This window comes from Mobula birostris, chromosome 5, assembly GCF_030028105.1.
Source record: "Mobula birostris isolate sMobBir1 chromosome 5, sMobBir1.hap1, whole genome shotgun sequence".
Classification (NCBI taxonomy): domain Eukaryota; kingdom Metazoa; phylum Chordata; class Chondrichthyes; order Myliobatiformes; family Myliobatidae; genus Mobula; species Mobula birostris.
This window is the reverse complement of record NC_092374.1, coordinates 183,059,337-183,076,010: the sequence shown is the minus strand read 5'-3', so window position 1 is coordinate 183,076,010 and position 16,674 is coordinate 183,059,337. Positions and strand designations below refer to the sequence as shown.

Here is a 16,674-nt window from a genome sequence, read left to right as displayed (position 1 = left end):
CGTCATATCCAGCGGGCAGTGTTTGGAGCAGGCAGCGGAGTGCGAGGGTAGTAGAGTGAGAGGGCTTTGGCTCAACGAGCTTAGGCGGTAACGAGGCAAGGTAGGTTTGCCTGTGTTAATTGTGGAAAGGAAGTATGTGTGTGAGGCTGGTTTTCTGCGCTCGGTGTCAGATGTGGGAGGTCCTGGAGTCTCCCAGCCTCCCGGACGGCCATATCTGCACCCGGTGTGTCGAGCTGCAGCTCTGAGGAGACTGCGTTAGGGAACTGGAGATGCAGCTCAATGACCTTCGTCTGGTCAGGGAGAGTGAGGGGGTGATAGAAAGGAGTTGTAGGCAGGTGGTCACACCGGGGCCATGGGAGACAGACAAGTGGGTCACAGTCAGGAAAGGGAAGGGGAAGAGTCAGGTACGAGAGAGTACCCATATGGCTGTACCCCTTGACATTAAGTACTCCTGTTTGAGTACTGTTGGGGGGACAGCCTACCTGCAGGAAGCAACAGTGGCCGTGTCTCTGGCATAGAGTCCGGCCCTGTGGCTCAGAAGGATAGGGAAAGGAAGAGGAAGGCAGAAGTGTTAGGGGACCCTATAGTTAGGGGTTCAGAAAGGCGATTCTGTGGACACAGGAAAGAAACTCGGATGGTAGTTTGCCTCCCAGGTGCCAGGGTCCAGGATGTTTCAGATCACGTCCAAGATATCCTGCAGTGGGAGGGAGAACAGCCAGAGGTTGTGGTAAATATTGGTACCAATGACATAGGTAGGAAAAGGGAAGAGGTCCTGAAAAAAGAGTACAGGGAGTTAGGAAGAAAGTTGAGAAGTAGGACTGCAAAAGTAGTAATCTCAGGATTACTGCCTGTGCCACGCGACGGTGAGAATAGGAATAGAATGAAGTGGAGGATAAATGTGTGGCTGAAGGATTGGAGCACGGGGCAGGGATTCAGATTTCTGGATCACTGGGGCCTCTTCTGGGGCAGGTGTGACCTGTACAAAAAGGACAGGTTGCACTTGAATCCCAGGGGGAACCAATATCCTGGTGGGGAGGTTTGCTAAGGCTACTGGGGGGGGGGGGGGTTTAAACTAGAATTGTTGGGGGGTGGGAACCGAACTGAAGAGACTGGGGAAGAGGAGATTGCCTCATGAATAGAGAAAGTTTGGATACGGTGTGTGAGGGAGGATAGGCAGGTGATAGAGAAGGGACACGCTCAGACGGACGGTTTGAGATGTGTCTATTTTAACACAAGGAGTATTGCGAACAAAGCGGATGACCTTAGAGCGTGGATCAGTACTTGGATCTATGGAGACTTGGATGGCTCAGGGACAGGAATGGTTACTTAAAGTGCTGGGTTTTAGATGTTTCAGAAAAGACAGGGAGGGAGGCAAAAGAGGTGGGGGCATGGCACTGTTGATCAGAGATGGTGTCACGGTTGCAGAAAAGGTGGACGTCATGGAGGGATTGTCTACGGAGTCTTTGTGGGTAGAGGTTAGGAACAGGAAGGGGTCAATAACTATACTGGGTGTTTTTTATAGGCCACCCAATATTAACAGGGATATCAAGGAGCAGATAGGGAAACAGATCTTAGAAAGGAGTAAAAATAACAGAGTTGTCGTGATGGGAGATTTTAATTTCCCAAATATCGATTGGCATCTCCTGAGAGCAAGGGGTTTAGATGGGATGGAGTTTATTAGGTGTGTTCAGGAAGGTTTCTTGACGCAATATGTAGATAAGCCTACGAGAGGAGAGACTGTACTTGATTTGGTATTGGGAAATGAACCTGGTCAGGTGTCAGATCTCTCAGTGGGAGAGCATTTTGGAGATAGTGATCACAATTCTATCTCCTTTACCATACCATTGGAGACAGATAGGATCAGACAAGTTAGAAAAGCATTTAATTGGAGTAAGGGGAATTATGAGGCCATCAGGCAGGAAACTGGAAACTTAAATTGGGAACAGATGTTCTCAGGGAAAAGTACGGAAGAAATATGGCAAATGTTCAGGGGATATTTGTGCGGAGTTCTGCATAGGTATGTTCCAATGAGACGGAAGTTATGGTAGGGTACAGGAACCGTGGTGTACAAAGGCTGTAATAAATCTAGTCAAGAATAAAAGCAAAGCTTACAAAAGGTTCAGAGAGCTCAGTAATGTTAGAGATCTAGAAGATTATATGGCTGACAGGAAGGAGTTTAAGAAGGATATCAGGAGAGCCAGAAGGGACCATAAGAAGGCCTTGGCGGGCAGGATTAAGGAAAACCCCAAGGCATTCTATAAGTATGTGAAGAACAAGAGGATAGACGTGAAAGAATAGGACCAGTCAAGTGTGACAGTGGGAAAGTGTGTATGGAACCGGAGGAAATAGCAGAGGTACTTAATGAATACTTTACTTCAGTATTCACTATGGAAAAGGATCTTGGTGATTGTAGTGATGATTTGCAGCAAACTGAAAAGCTTGCGCATGTAGATATTAAGAAAGGGGATGTGCTAGGGCTTTTGGAAAGCATCAAGTTGGATAGTCGCCGGACCGGATGAGATGTACCCCAGGCTACTGTGGGAGGTGAGGGAGGAGATTGCTGAGCCTCTGGCGATGATCTTTCCATCATCAGTAGGGATGGGGACGGGGTTCCGGAGGATTGGAGGGTTGCGGATGTTATTCCCTTATTCAAGAAAGGGAGTAGAGATAGCCCAGGAAATTATAGACCAGTGAGTCTTCCTTCAGTGGTTGGTAAGTTGATGGAGAAGATCCTGGGAGGCAAGATTTATGAACATTTGGAGAGGTATAATATGATTAGGAATAGTCAGCAAGGCTTTGTCAACGGCAGGTCATGCCTTACAAGTCTGATTGATTTTTTTGAAGATGTGACTAAACAATTGATGAAGGAAGAGTAGTAGATGTAGTGTATATGGATTTCAGCAAGACATTTGATATGGTACCCCATGCAAGGCTTATTGAGAAAGTAAGGAAGCATGGGATCCAAGGGAACATTGCTTTGTGGATCCAGAACTGGCTTGCCCACACAAGGCAAAGTGTGGTTGTAGATGAGTCATATTCTGCATGGAGGTTGGTGACCAGTGCTATGCCTCAGGGATCTGTTCTGGGACCCTTACTCTTCCTGATTTTTATAAATGACCTAGATGAGGAAGTGGAGGGATGGGTTAGTAAGTTTGCTGATGACACAAAGGTTGGAGGTGTTGTGGATAGTGTGGAGGGCTGTCAGAGGTTACAGCGGGACATTGATAGGATGCAAAGCCAGGCTGAGAAGTGGCAGATGAAGTTCAACCCAGATAAGTGTGAAGTGGTTCATTTTGGTAGGTCAAATATGATGGCAGAATATAGTATTAGTGGCAAGACTCTTGGCAGTGTGGAGGATCAGAGGGATCTTGGGGTCCATAGGACACTCAAAGCAGCTGCGCAGGTTGACTCTGTGGTTAAGAAGGCATACAGTGTATTGGCCTTCATTAATCGTGGAATTGAATTTAGGAGCCGAGGGGTAATGTTGCAGCTATATGGGAGCCTAGTCAGACCCCACTTGGAGTACTGTGCTCAGTTCTGGTCACCTCACTACAAGAAGGATGTGGAAGCCATCGAGAGGGTGCAGAAGAGATTTACAGGGGTGTTGCCTGGATTGGGGAGCGTGCCTTATGAAAACAGGTTGAGTGAACTCAGCCTTTTCTCCTTGGAGGGACGGAGGATGAGAGGTGACCTTATAGAGGTGTATAAGATGATGAGAGGCATTGATCGTGTGGATAGTCAGAGGCTTTTTCCCAGAGCTGAAATGGTTGCCACAAGAGGATACAGGTTTAAGGTGCTGGGGAGTAGGTACAGAGGAGATGTCAGGGGTAAGTTTTTTACGCAGAGAGTGGTGAGTGCGCGGAATGGGCTGCTGGCGACAGTGGTGGAAGCAGATATGATAGGGTCTTTTAAGAGACTTTTGGATTGGTACGTGGAGCTTAGAAAAATAGAGGGCTATGGGTAAGCCTAGTAAATTCTAAGGTAGAGACATGTTCGGCACAACTTTGTGGGCCTAAGGGCCTGTATTATGCTGTAGGTTTTCTGTGTTTCTAGATTCAGGTGGAATAGATAGTCAGCATCTTTTTCCCAGGGCTGCAATGTCCAATACCAAAGGACATCTATTTAAGTTGAGTGGAAGAAATTTAATGGAGATGTCAAAGGTAGATTTTTTTACACAGAGTATGGTGGGTGCCTGGGAGGCACTAGTGAGTGTGGTGGTAGTGCTGATACACTAGGAACATTTGGATAGGCACATGAATGTAAGGCAAATGGAGAGCTGTGGGCTGTGTAGGAGGGAAGGGTTAGATTGATCGTGGAGTTGGTTCATATAGGTCAGCACAACATCATGAGCTGAAGGATCTGCACTTTGTTGTACTGTTCAATGACGAAAATCGTTATCTCCCTTATCTACCTGCTAGTTACATCCTAAACAAACCCTCACAGATTTGTTGAATCAGTCTTTTATGAATCAGTCTTGTTTGTGCCCAATGTTATAGTTTTCTAACTGCCATCTCCCTAATATTAGATTCTGGCATTTCCTCTATTGATGTCAGAGTACGACTTCTCTTTCCCTCTCTTGAATGACAAGGATGAGTTTGTGTCCTTCCAGTCTGCAGTGACAATACAATCAAGCTCGTGAAGGACCATCAAGCCACCTTCTGGAATTCTCTACCCGAGAATCTTGCGGAGGCTGGATCACTGAGGGGTATTTTGAAGAGGAGGGAGGTAAATTTCTGGAAGATCAGGAAGACTGAGGTCTGTGGGGAACTGGCACAGAAGAGGAATTAAGGTTTTGGTCAGATTGAATTGAGTGACAGGGCAAGCTTGGCGTGCCAAGCGGCCTGCTCATTGAACCTATTTTCTTGTAGACACAACAGATGACAGATGTTGGAAATTTGGGGCAAAGAAAAACAAATGCTAGAGGAATAGAGTGCCAGAATAGAATGCTAGAGGCATCTGCTGGTGGGCGGGGAGCAGGACAGTCGATGTTTCAGGTGGACACAATCCAGATGAAGAGGCATGACCGAGAATGATGGGGCCTCTTCCCTCCTATGTTCTTGTCTTCTTATCCACCCACTATCTCCATGACCATCAGAAGCTGAGGGAGAGGAACCATCAGGATCGTGCGATCTTTAATCCCTTTAATTTTCCCCAGTTACAACTTCTATACCAAGACTAATTTGTTTAAATTCCCAACAGTGAAACTCAGCAGGTCAGGCAACGTCTGGTGTGGGAACGCCAATGCCCTCAGATGGAAAATCCTACAAAAGGTAGTGGATTCAGCCCAGTACGTCACGGGTAAAGCCCTCCCAACCACTGAACACATCTACATGAAACACTGTCATAGGAAAGCAGCGATCCTCGCCACCCAGGCCATGTTCTTTTCTCACTGCTGTCATCAGGTAGAAGGCACAAGAGCTTCCGGACTCGCACCACCAGGTTCAAGAAAGGTTACCACCCCCTTAACCATCAGGCTGTTGAGCAAAAGAGGATAACCACACTCATCTATTGAGATGCTCCCACAACCAGTGATCTCACTTTAAGGACTATTTATCTTGTTATTTGATTTCTCTGTTATTTATTGCTATTTATTTATATTTGCAGTTTGTTGTCTTCAATGCTCGGCTTGATCTTTCATTGATCCTTTTATAGTTACTATTCTGTAGATTTGCTGAATATGCCCACAGTAAAAGGAATCTCAGTATGTGGTCATCTATGAAGGGGAATAAACAGTCAACGTTTTGGGATGAGAACCTCCTTCAGGACTCCTAACCTGCTGAGATTCCCCCTTGCCCCTTCCTGTGCGTTTTGTGTGTGTCTTTCCAGCATCTGCAAAATATCTTCTGTCTCAGTTGAACTGTGGCTTCTGACCCTTTTCAGAATATTGTGACAACAGATGCAAAGCATTTGTTTAAGACTGTTGTCTTCCCCTCGTGCATTTGACTGTGGGGAGCTGTTGTGTATGCTCAGTAACTTTTCCATTTTTTTTTAGCACCTCCTCAGTAAATTTTACAATTCATTTACATGTCCCTTGCTAATTTAATCTCATATTCTTTTCCTTCATTGTTCTTTGCTGAATTCAAAAATCTTATTAGCTTTCAGGCTTACTACATTATATTTTTTTCCTTTGACACTAAATTTAACTTCTCATATTAAAGCATTTTTCCTGTGGAGTTTTTATTCCCTAAGGGAAGGGATAATTGTGAACTATGATATTGTTAAATGCAATTGTTTCACTGCCATAATTCATTTTAAGCTAATTTCTAGATCATAGCCAATTTGCATCATATACCTATACAGTTGCTCTGTTCTAATTTAGAATACCATTTGATTTAAATGAATTGCTCTCATACTCAATATATATTTATATCAATATCAGTGATATAATCACTTTTCTCCATTATTACGATTAACCGGAGCTCCATTGTGATATATCCTATAATTATATTGAGAGATTGTATATCATGCTGCTAAATATCAACTTCTCTCCTTACTCATTCCTCAATAGGAATATCTAAAAAACTATTTTGAATGTATTTTATGATCCTACTCCTCATGTTAAATATTACAAAGTTTGTTTGTGAAATCTGTTGGTAGATATGTCCATCCCGATCAAAGTCAAACTCGAGTTTATTGTCATTTGCACAAGTTTGTGTATGCACAAGTGCAACGAGAAGTACACTTGCAGCAGCTTCACAAGGCACGTTGCATATTACAAGCAGCACCCACAAGGGAAATGTAAACTAAACATAAATTATATAAGATTATACGGGATAATTACATTTCAAAGAAAAAGAAGTGCAAGTAGTCAAAGTGGTCATTGCGTTGCTGTGCTGCGCTGGTGATGATGGGTGTGAAGTTTGGTTCAAGAGCTGAATGGTTGAACGGAAGTAACTGTTCTTGAATCTGGTGGTGTGGGACGACAGGCGTCTGTACTTCCTGGCCGCTAGTAGCTGTGGGAAGGTGGATGGTGGTGATCCAAGATGATACATGTTGCCTTCTTAAAGTAGTTCCTCCTTTAGATACTATAGATAGTGGGGAGGGATGCACCCGGAGTTCACTTCTCTTTTAGAGCCTCTTGCGTTTTTGTGCACATGAATAGCTGTACCAGACCCTGATGCAACAGTGAGTACTATTTCAACAGTACATCTGTAGAGAAGCGTTTGGTGATGTGGTGCCCTGTTACACCACCGTTACATCCACCAATAATTTCCTGATTGTATTTTCCAAAACTGCAATCATTCTTTGATGGGTCTACAAATAACTCCTAATAGAGTTTTCTGTCCCAATTTATTTTTGGGCAATGTTCACTCTCCCTTCTGCCATCACCCATCCTTTCTTGTCAGGGCTCCACTGCACCTCTCACTGTGACAATTTCAGTTTGTTAATCTCTCCCAAACATTCACTGTGCACACTGTGTTGACATGCCTGTGGTCATTTTGTAACTACTTCTGAATAACCTCAGTTGGATCATAATCACTTCTCCCTGTCTCCATTGTTGGTTTTCTCAAAGGGTGGCTGCATTCAGATAAACAAAGCTGGGAATGCATACCTGTGTAGTGGTGCCCAACACAGAGTGGGCAGTAAAACTCCGATCATCTGCTGTCCCATTGTTCATAGGCGTTAACATCACAGAGGATGGCCCCAAGACATTGACACAATCAGGAAGACGTCATGCCAGTTGCTATAGTTCATTAGGAGCCTGAGAATATTTGGTATGCCACCAAAGACGTGCATACTTCCTTAGGGGAATGGTGGAGAGTGTTCTAGCTAGTTGCATTACCAGCTGGTATGGAGGCTCCAGTGACCAGGGTCAATAGAGCGTTGTAGACTTGCCGAACTGCGTCACAGGTACAAATCTCCCTACCGTCGAGGACATCTTCAAAAGAGTGCCTTTAGAAGGCGGCATCCATCACTGATCCATGATCCACACTCCTTTTAAACCCAGAAGGTTCACTGGAAATTTTACAGTTAAAATACAGCTATTATACAGTGGCATGGAAAAGTTTGGGCACCCCTGGTCAAAATTTCTGTTACTGTGAATAGCTATGCGAGTAAAAGATGAACTGATTTCCAAAAGGCATAAAGTTAAAGATGACACATTTCTTTAATATTTTAAGCAAGATTACTTTTGTATTTGCATCTTTTACAGTTTCAAAATAACGAAAAAGGAAAAGGGCCCAAAGCAAAAGTTTGGGTGCCCTGCGTGGTCGGTACTTAGTAACACCCCCTTTTGGCAAGTATCACAGCTTGTAAACACTTTTTGTAGCCAGCTAGGAGTCTTTCAATTCTTGTTTGGGGGATTTTCACCCATTCTTCCTTGCAAAAGGCTTCTAGTTCTGTGAGATTCTTGGGCCGTCTTGCATGCACTGCTCTTTTGTGGTCTATCCACAGATTCTCGATGATGTTTAGGTCGGGGGACTGTGAGGGCTATGGCAAAACCTTCAGCTTGCGCCTCTTGAGCTAGTCCATTGTGGATTTTGAGGTGTGTTTAGATTCATTATCTTGTTGTAGAAGCCATCCTCTTTTCATCTTTGGCTTTTTTTTTTTACAGACGGTGTGATGTTTGCTTCCGGAATTTGCTGGTATTTAACTGAATTCATTGTTCCCTCTACCAGTGAAATATTCCCCGTGCCACTGGCTGCAACACAAGCCCAAAGCATGATCGATCCACCCCAATGTTTAACAGTTGGAGAGGTGTTCTTTTCATAAAATTCTGCACCCTTTTTTCTCCAAACATACCTTTGCTCATTGCAGCCAAAAAGTTCCATTTTAACTTCATCAGTCCACAGGACTTGTTTCCAAAATGCATCAGGCTTGTTTAGATGTTCCTTTGCAAATTTCTGATGTTGAATTTTGTGGTGAGGACGCAGGAAAGGTTTTCTTCTGATGACTCTTCCATGAAGGTCATATTTGTGCAGGTGTCACTGCACAGTAGAATAGTGCACCACCACTCCAGAGTCTGCTAAATCTTCCTGAAGGTCTTTTTCAGTCAAACGGGGGTTTTGATTTGCCTTTCTAGCAATCCTACGAGCAGTTCTCTTGGAAAGTTTTCTTGGTCTTCCAGACCTCAACTTGACCTCCTCTGTTCCTGTTAACTGCTATTTCTTAATTACATTACGAACTGAGGAAACGGCTACCTGAAAACGCTTTGCTATCTTCTTATAGCCTTCTCCTGCTTTGTGCACATCATTTATTTTAATTTTCAGAGTGCTAGGCAGCTGCTTAGAGGAGCCCATAGCTGCTGATTGTTGGGTCAATGTTTGAGGAGACAGGGTATTTATAAAGCTTTGAAATTTGCATCACCTGGCCTTTACCTAATGATGATTGTGAATAAGCCATAGCCTTAACAAGCTAATTAAGGTCTGAGACCTTGGTAAAAGTTATCTGAGAGCTCAAATCTCTTGGGGTGCCCAAACTTTTGCATGGTGCTCCTTTCCTTTTTTTCACTCTAAAATTGTACAAAGCAAAAATAATACACTAATCTTGCTTAGAATGATGAAAGGAATGTTTCATCTTTAACTTTATGACTTTTGAAGATTAGTTCATCTTCTACTCACTTAACTATTCACAGTAACAGAAATTTTGACCAAACGTTTGTATGCCTCTGTATACTTATTAATTGTACTTCAGTGCAACTTCCTAAAAAGGAGAAATACAAACGCGTTTGCATGCTAAGAGAAGTAACATGCAATAGTATGGAAAATCTGCCAAAGGTCAGAGGGTGCCAGATTATCGGAGATTTATGGCAGTAGCATCTGTCCCTGGCCCACCAGCCGCTGTCTTCCATCTCCACCCTCCCTCCCCACTCCAACGACTCCATCTGCCCATCATACTCCTCCTGACTCAGTTGCACCATTCACCTGCCAGCCCCTACCTCACTCCTTCCTTCACCTCTTTATAGCAGCTGCTTCCCCTCCTCACTCTCAACCCAAAACATCAAGCATCTCTCAGCCTCGCAGGTGCTGCTCGACCACTGAGGACCCCCCTGCAGACTGGTAAAGACTCCTGGTTCCATCATCTGCAGCTTCTATTGTCTCCGTCTGTGCAATACAGCGTTTTATTTGTTACACTGACTGCCCATTACGCCACTCGTGATAAGGACAGCAATGAAGATCCTCCATCTCTGACTGTCCCTGGCCACCTTCTTTATTGTGTCCCCAGTGCGGTTCAGGGTCCTTAGTCACACACAGACATAGAAGGATTCTTCATTGCTGTTTCCGTAACAATATTTTTTTGACCATCTGAACATCTGAACCCGGAGGACCTGTGGACCTCTCTTAGTCTGGCCTCTGCCCTTTGGCCTGCTTGGCATGGGTGACCCTACCAAGAGTCAAAGCACAAAGTCCTGACTCTAGCCAACACAGCTCTCTGGGACATTGAGGCACGCAAGCAAACAAACCCCAGCAAAGTTGTGGTCCTCTTGGAGGATATTTGTTACGTTATATTTATGTTATTGTTTCTCCAAGGCACTCATTTGGCCCATTGAGTCTCTGAGCATTTTTGTCATTCCCTTTTCCCCAAATTCCCTCTCACCAATTCTCCACATATTCCCAGATACCCTCTGCACCGGGGGCAATTTCCACAGGGAGTCAACCAGAGCTCCCTGAGCAAACCGTCTGAGATGCTGACAGTTTGAAGCTGCTCACCCTTTCCACCACCGACCCCTCAATGAGGACAGTTGTGTGTTTTCCCAATTTCTGTTCAGCCCTCATTTCCATTAGCAACTTTACCCCAGATTCTAGCCCTCACCCTACACACTGGGAACAGCTTACAGTGGCCATGTCATTGAGGTGTGGGAGGTCACAGGGAGAACGTGCAGACTCCACACAGGCAGTGCCAGAGGTCAGGATTGAACCAGGTCTCTGGGGCTGTGAGGCAGTGCCACTGTGCCACACTACACAGCGAACGGGATGCAGTTCGAGGCAGTCGCTGTTCATGACCATAGACCATAGGGCATGGGAGCAGACAGGCCATTTGGCCCATCAAGTTTATTGGGTGGAGGTGAACCTGTTAGCCCATTTTATCCTTAATTTTCCTGGGATTATCTGAGTTACCAATGCCTCGTTATCTTTGTTTCCTTCCTAAACCACCGTATCTATTTTCATGAACAAAATGCTGTCATTCAAAAGCTTTGACACTTGTTGAATTTTCTCATTCCTGAGTCCTACCGTTCCCAACACAATGGTGTACTCTGGTGTCTGATTGGGAGCTGGCTATCAAGGTAGTGTGTTTCATTCAGACTGCCTGCCAAATCCACAACACTTTAATTCAGGGTGTCCAGTCACGGTGTTGCTGCTGAGGCTTCTGTGTTTAAACCCTGAGGTGGAGAGATGGTAATTAACTGCTAAATACTGTTACTGAGTGTGATCATTAGCTACACAATGCATCATCCAAACTGTGTTTAAAGCAGCCTCTCTTCTTGTGCACTCGTTAAAACCCGCAGGTACTTCATAGACCCACGCCCCACCAACTCTGACCTGGACAGTTCCAGCCAGCATGCCAGCAATGTTATCTGCAGCCAGCAATGTCCCACAGGGCTGAACGGAGTTTGTGGGGGCAGCGGGGGAGAGAGGCCGCTGCTACTGGTGTACACCAGGAGTAGTCCGTGCTAAGAGAGGGTCTCACAATACTTTGCAGGCCATTGACTGGTGATGTGGCTTAAAGCTGGGGACGGCATCTTGGAAGCACAAGACCAGCAGCATGTTGCCACACCCTGCAGAAGGATCAGCTGGTAGAGTCACAGACCACAGAGATGGGACCATTCAGCCTATGGAGTCCATGTCGACCTTCAGCCACACATTGACACTCATCAGAATCAGGTTTCTGACGTACATCTTTAAATTTGATGTTTTGTGACAGCAGTGCAGTGCGTGCGAAAAAAATGACTATGTTACAAAAAAAAAGTAGGGCCAAAGAGGTAAAGTGAGTTGCTCAGAAATCTGAAGGTAAAGGGGAAGAAGTTGTTCTTCAAGCTTTGATTCTAGGTCTCCTAGTCTCTTGTATCATTGTCCGGTGGTAGAAGTGAGAAGAGGGCACATCCCAGATGGTGGGGAACATTAGTGCTAGATGCTGCATTTTTGAGGCATCACCTTTTGAAGGTGTCTACGATGGTGGAGAGGGTTGTGCCTGTGATGGAGCTGGCTGAATCTACAACTTTTTCAGATTGTCGTACTGGAGCCTCCACATCAGGCTGTGATGCAGCCTGTCAGAATGCTCTCCACCACTAATCTTCAGAAGTTCACGAGAGTCTTTGGTGACACAGCAAATCTCCTCCTCAAACTCCAAATTAAGTATAGATACTGGTGTGCCTCCTTAATGATTGCAACAATGTAGTGGGACCAGGACAGATCCTCTGAGATGTTGATGCTGCTTTCCCTTTCCACTGCTGACCTTTCAATTAGAACTGGTGTATGTTCTTGCGATTTCTGTTCGACCCACATTTCTATCACCGACTTTACCCCAGATTCTACCCCTCACACTGCACACTGGGGGCAAATTAACATCACCCCCCCCCAAGCAACACACACACACACTCACACTCACACTCACACTCACACTCACTCAGCACTGGAGATTGGGATCAAACCCAGGTCTCTGGGGCTGTGAGGCAGTTGCTCTATCCACTGGGCCACTGATCCTCTTTAGTCCCCACAACTCATTGTAACAGGTAAACAGTGCACATTCAGTATTACAGCTGCACAAGGGCAAATCGTGTGAATAACCTCTTCTGCGGCACCTTCCAGATCCAAATCCACCACTTTGCTCTTCCACCTGCTAATTATGGAGCTTTCAGGACCATCCCACACAGTCACATGCAGATTGTACAAATTGCACGGACAGACAGCCTTGGAGGTCGGCATCAACCCCAGCCACTCCAGTTCGATGCCGACCTCTGCTGCTGTCTGTGTGTGGAGTTTGCACATTCTCCCTGTGACCGCGTGGGTTTCCCCAGATGCTCTGGTTTCCTCCCACACCCGAAGTTAGTCGGCTACAGACAGTTACCCCCAGCAGGTAGATGAAAGGTGGAATCCATTGATTGGGAATGTGGGGGGAATAAAATGGGAGCAGTGTAAATGGGTGGTTGAGGGTCAGAACAGACACAATAGGCTGAAGATCCTCCCACCATGATGTGTGACTCTGTGGCTCAATAGCCTGCAGGGGCAGAGTGGGACAAAATGTTGTAGTTACCCTTGAAATGTTGTGTAATCCCAATGTAAATGGTAGCTCAAGTACAGGAGAATCAACATCAGGGTTGGATATGGATGAGGGAAGTGGTGAGAGGGAGGGTGAATTCTTCCTTGAGATTGGCCAGCATGAAGCCACTCTGTCCTTTGAGCCTGCTGTACCAGATTTGCATTGCCCACATATTCTTGTACCAGCCCTTTTCCTTCCCCGCCCCTCACTCCCTCATCCACATCCAACCCTTTCATTAACTGAAACCTCCTGCATTCTGGAGTGCACCCCAGGGTATTGAAATCTGGAATACATTTATACACAAGCAGTCACTGGAATAAGATGCAGAGAACAAAGAGCTGCAGCCCTTTTAAGCCCAGTGTACGCGGTGACTCAAGTACTTCCGATGTGTTGTTGTGCTGTGTGGGAACACGGTCCACAGGCAGATTCCTGGATCTGAAGGCAGATCCAATGTAAACAGCCCCAGCATGACTCTTAAAGGGGAAGGTGAACACAGACCTGCAGTGACACAGGGGATGGAGCTGATAGCTCAAAGTTTAATGTAAATTTGTATCCAAACTACGTACACACTCAGTGGCCACTATATTAGGTACACCTGCACACCTGCACCTTAATGCAAATATCTATCAGCCAATCATGTGGCAGCAACTCAATGCACAAAAGCATGCAGACATGGTCAAAAGGATCAGTTGTTGTTCAGAGAAAACATCAGAATGGGGAAGAAATGTGATCTAAGTGACATTGGCCATGGAATAATTTTTGATGCCAGACAGGACGATTTGAGTATCTCAGAAACTGCTGATCTCCTGGGAATTTCACAAACAACGGTCTGTATGTAGAGTTTACAGAGAATGGTAGGACAAAAGGTGTACAGTGAGCATTAGTTCTATGGGTGAATAGGCATTGTTAATGAGAGAGGTCAGAGGAGAATGATCACACATTACAGCAGTGGTGTGCAGAACAGCCTTTCTGGAAAAACAATATGTCAAACTTTGAAGTGGATGGGCCGGTAGCAGAAGACCACTTGGGTTCCACTCCTATAGCCGTTTTATTAGGTACACTCATGTACCTAATAAAGTGGCCGGTGATTGTATGTCACCATATACAACCATGAGATTCATTTTTTTGCATGCATTTCCAGGAAAATGAAGAAATAACAACAGTGCTTCTGGAAAAAAACTATACATAAGAAAGACTGACAAACATTCAATGTGTAAAAGAAAACAAATCGTGCCAATAGGATATAAATGAATAATATTGAGATCACGAGTTGTAGTGCTCTTAAAAGTCAGTTTATAGATTGTGGCATCAGTTCAGTGTTGAGAGTGAAATTATCCATGGCAGTTCAGGAGCCTAATGGTTATCAGGTAATAACTGTTTCTGAACTGGGTGGCGTGCGACCTAAGGCTCCTGTACTTCCTGCCCAGTAGCAGAAGCAAAGGTTCATTGACGAGGTTTGTTTTATTTTGCCCAGCGCGGATGGTGCAGCCACTTCCCGGTGTGTCTCTGAAGGGATTGGGAGGCAACAGTGAGGCTCCTGGAAGAAAGTCACCAGATTCACTGAGTGATATCAGGCAGTTACCAAATTTACACTCAGTCCACCATCTCAAAACTTGTGCCAGATGGAGTGTGTACCCAGATACTCAGTTACGTCTAAGGAGAAAAAAATACAGAAGCACACTCTCAGTACTGAGGGCACAGCGCCTGGGTACAGGAATTTGCATTAGAACAGTCTGCATTCTTCCATCTGGTAGTCTGTTCAAATAGTAAGCAGACTAATTTAACTTAAATACAAAAATCTCTGGAACCACTCACTCAGTCAGACACCATCTGTAGAAAATAATGAGTTAACATTTCAGATCAAGGTCCTGAGTTCTTCCAAAGCCCCTTAGCTTCTGGAGAAGTGCCAGAGCTCTGGCAAACTGCCAACGGAGACCGCCTTATCCAAAATAGGAGGGATTCTGAGAGTAACTACTGGCCAATTAGCCCGACTTGTATTGTTGTAGAAATGTTAGAATGAATCATTGAGGAAGTAATGAAAGCACGTTCGGAAAATCCTAATCTTAATTCAGCAGAGAGGTTGCTGAGCTTCGTGAAGGGGGAAGTTGATTCTGACATATGTTTGAGGTTTTTTTTATGGTGAAGTCTTAACCAGAATAGATAGATGAGAACTAGTAGATATATCTGGGCTTCTAGAAAATGTATGACCATATGCCTGACTCAACAGGAACCCCTTGGGTTGAAGGTAATGTATTGTCCTGGATTGAGAGTCAGTCATGACATGTGAGACAGCAGATGCTGGAATCTGGAGCAACAAGCCAATTGCTGGAGGCACTCAGCAGGTCAGGTAGCATCTGTGGAAAGGGGCAGCTGATGTTTCGGGTCAGGACCATTCATCTGGATTAAAAGACAGTGTTGTGGGGGGAGGGGAATGCAGCGTAAAGAGGTGGGGCTTGAGCTGGCACATGATAGCTGGATCCAGGAATGGAGGGGTAACAGGAAGATGGAGGAGGGCAGTGTGGAGATCATAACAGAGGGTGGGAGATGATCAGTCAGTGAGATAAGTGGTCATTTTCAGACTGGCGATCTGAGGCCAGTTGGGTGTTGAAAGGAACAGCAGCAGTTTATAAATAATTAATGCCTAAGGCGAAGGAAGAGTATGGTAGCCAAATCAGCAGACTACGAAATAACAGTTGGGAAGTGGAATGGTGAGGAGGAGTAAAACAGTCTGCGGAGAAATCCTGGTGGAGTAGGTGAGCATGGAACTAGCTGGCATATGGCGACTAGTCACCAGTTTGGAGGTGACGTGAAGGTGCTCAATTCGGGAAAGTGGACAAAGTAGAAACGAAATCTTACCAGGATGTTACCGGGAGTGGAGGGCTTGATTGTACCTGTACCTCACTGTACTTGTGCGCAAAAACATAAACTTGACATGACTTGACAAGGAGGGACTGGATAGATTCCCCAGGGCGAAGGAGGCTGATAATGTGATCTTACAGATGTTTATAAAATCATGAGGGGCGTGAAAAGTTTTGATAGTCACAGGTTTTTATTTTCCTCCTAAAGTAGGGGGATCTAAAAACAGAGGACACAAGTTTAAGGTGAGAGGGGATGGATTTAAAGGGCCTCTGAGGAACCAGTTTTTCACACAGAGGGCAGTGGGTATGTGAAATGAACTGCCAGAGGAAGTGGCAGAGGCAGGTATAACTACAATGTTTGAGACATTCTGACTTGAGACACGGATGTGAGAGGTTTAGAGGGACGTGGGCCAAGTACATTTAAAAACAGCTACCTTAGGAAATCACTTCAGTCAGCACAGACTTATTGCCACACTGTTTGACTCTGTCTGCAGCAAACTGTAGCAAAAAGGAATGGGGGGGAGGGGGAACCCTTGTGCATGAAACACAGTAATCTAGCACACATGTGCAATGATCAGAGGAATCTTAATGGAATCCAGGCCTTTGTTCTCAAGAGGTT

At 45.1% G+C, this 16,674-nt stretch overlaps 1 protein-coding gene across 4 annotated transcripts in view; it reads left to right on the top strand.

Annotated features, from left to right (window-relative positions):
- LOC140198108 (ras/Rap GTPase-activating protein SynGAP-like) overlaps positions 1-16,674 on the top strand; it is a 582,056-nt gene that overhangs the window by 390,572 nt on the left and 174,810 nt on the right. The window contains exon 1 of one of the 4 annotated variants that reach the window (XM_072259026.1): positions 11,778-11,822. The exons of the other annotated variants lie outside the window; for them this stretch is intronic. Within the exon in view, the coding sequence (XP_072115127.1) occupies positions 11,782-11,822 (41 nt within the window). The 5' untranslated portion in view covers positions 11,778-11,781. Of the gene's footprint in view, positions 1-11,777; positions 11,823-16,674 lie in introns of those variants that run through there. 4 annotated transcript variants of the gene reach the window in all.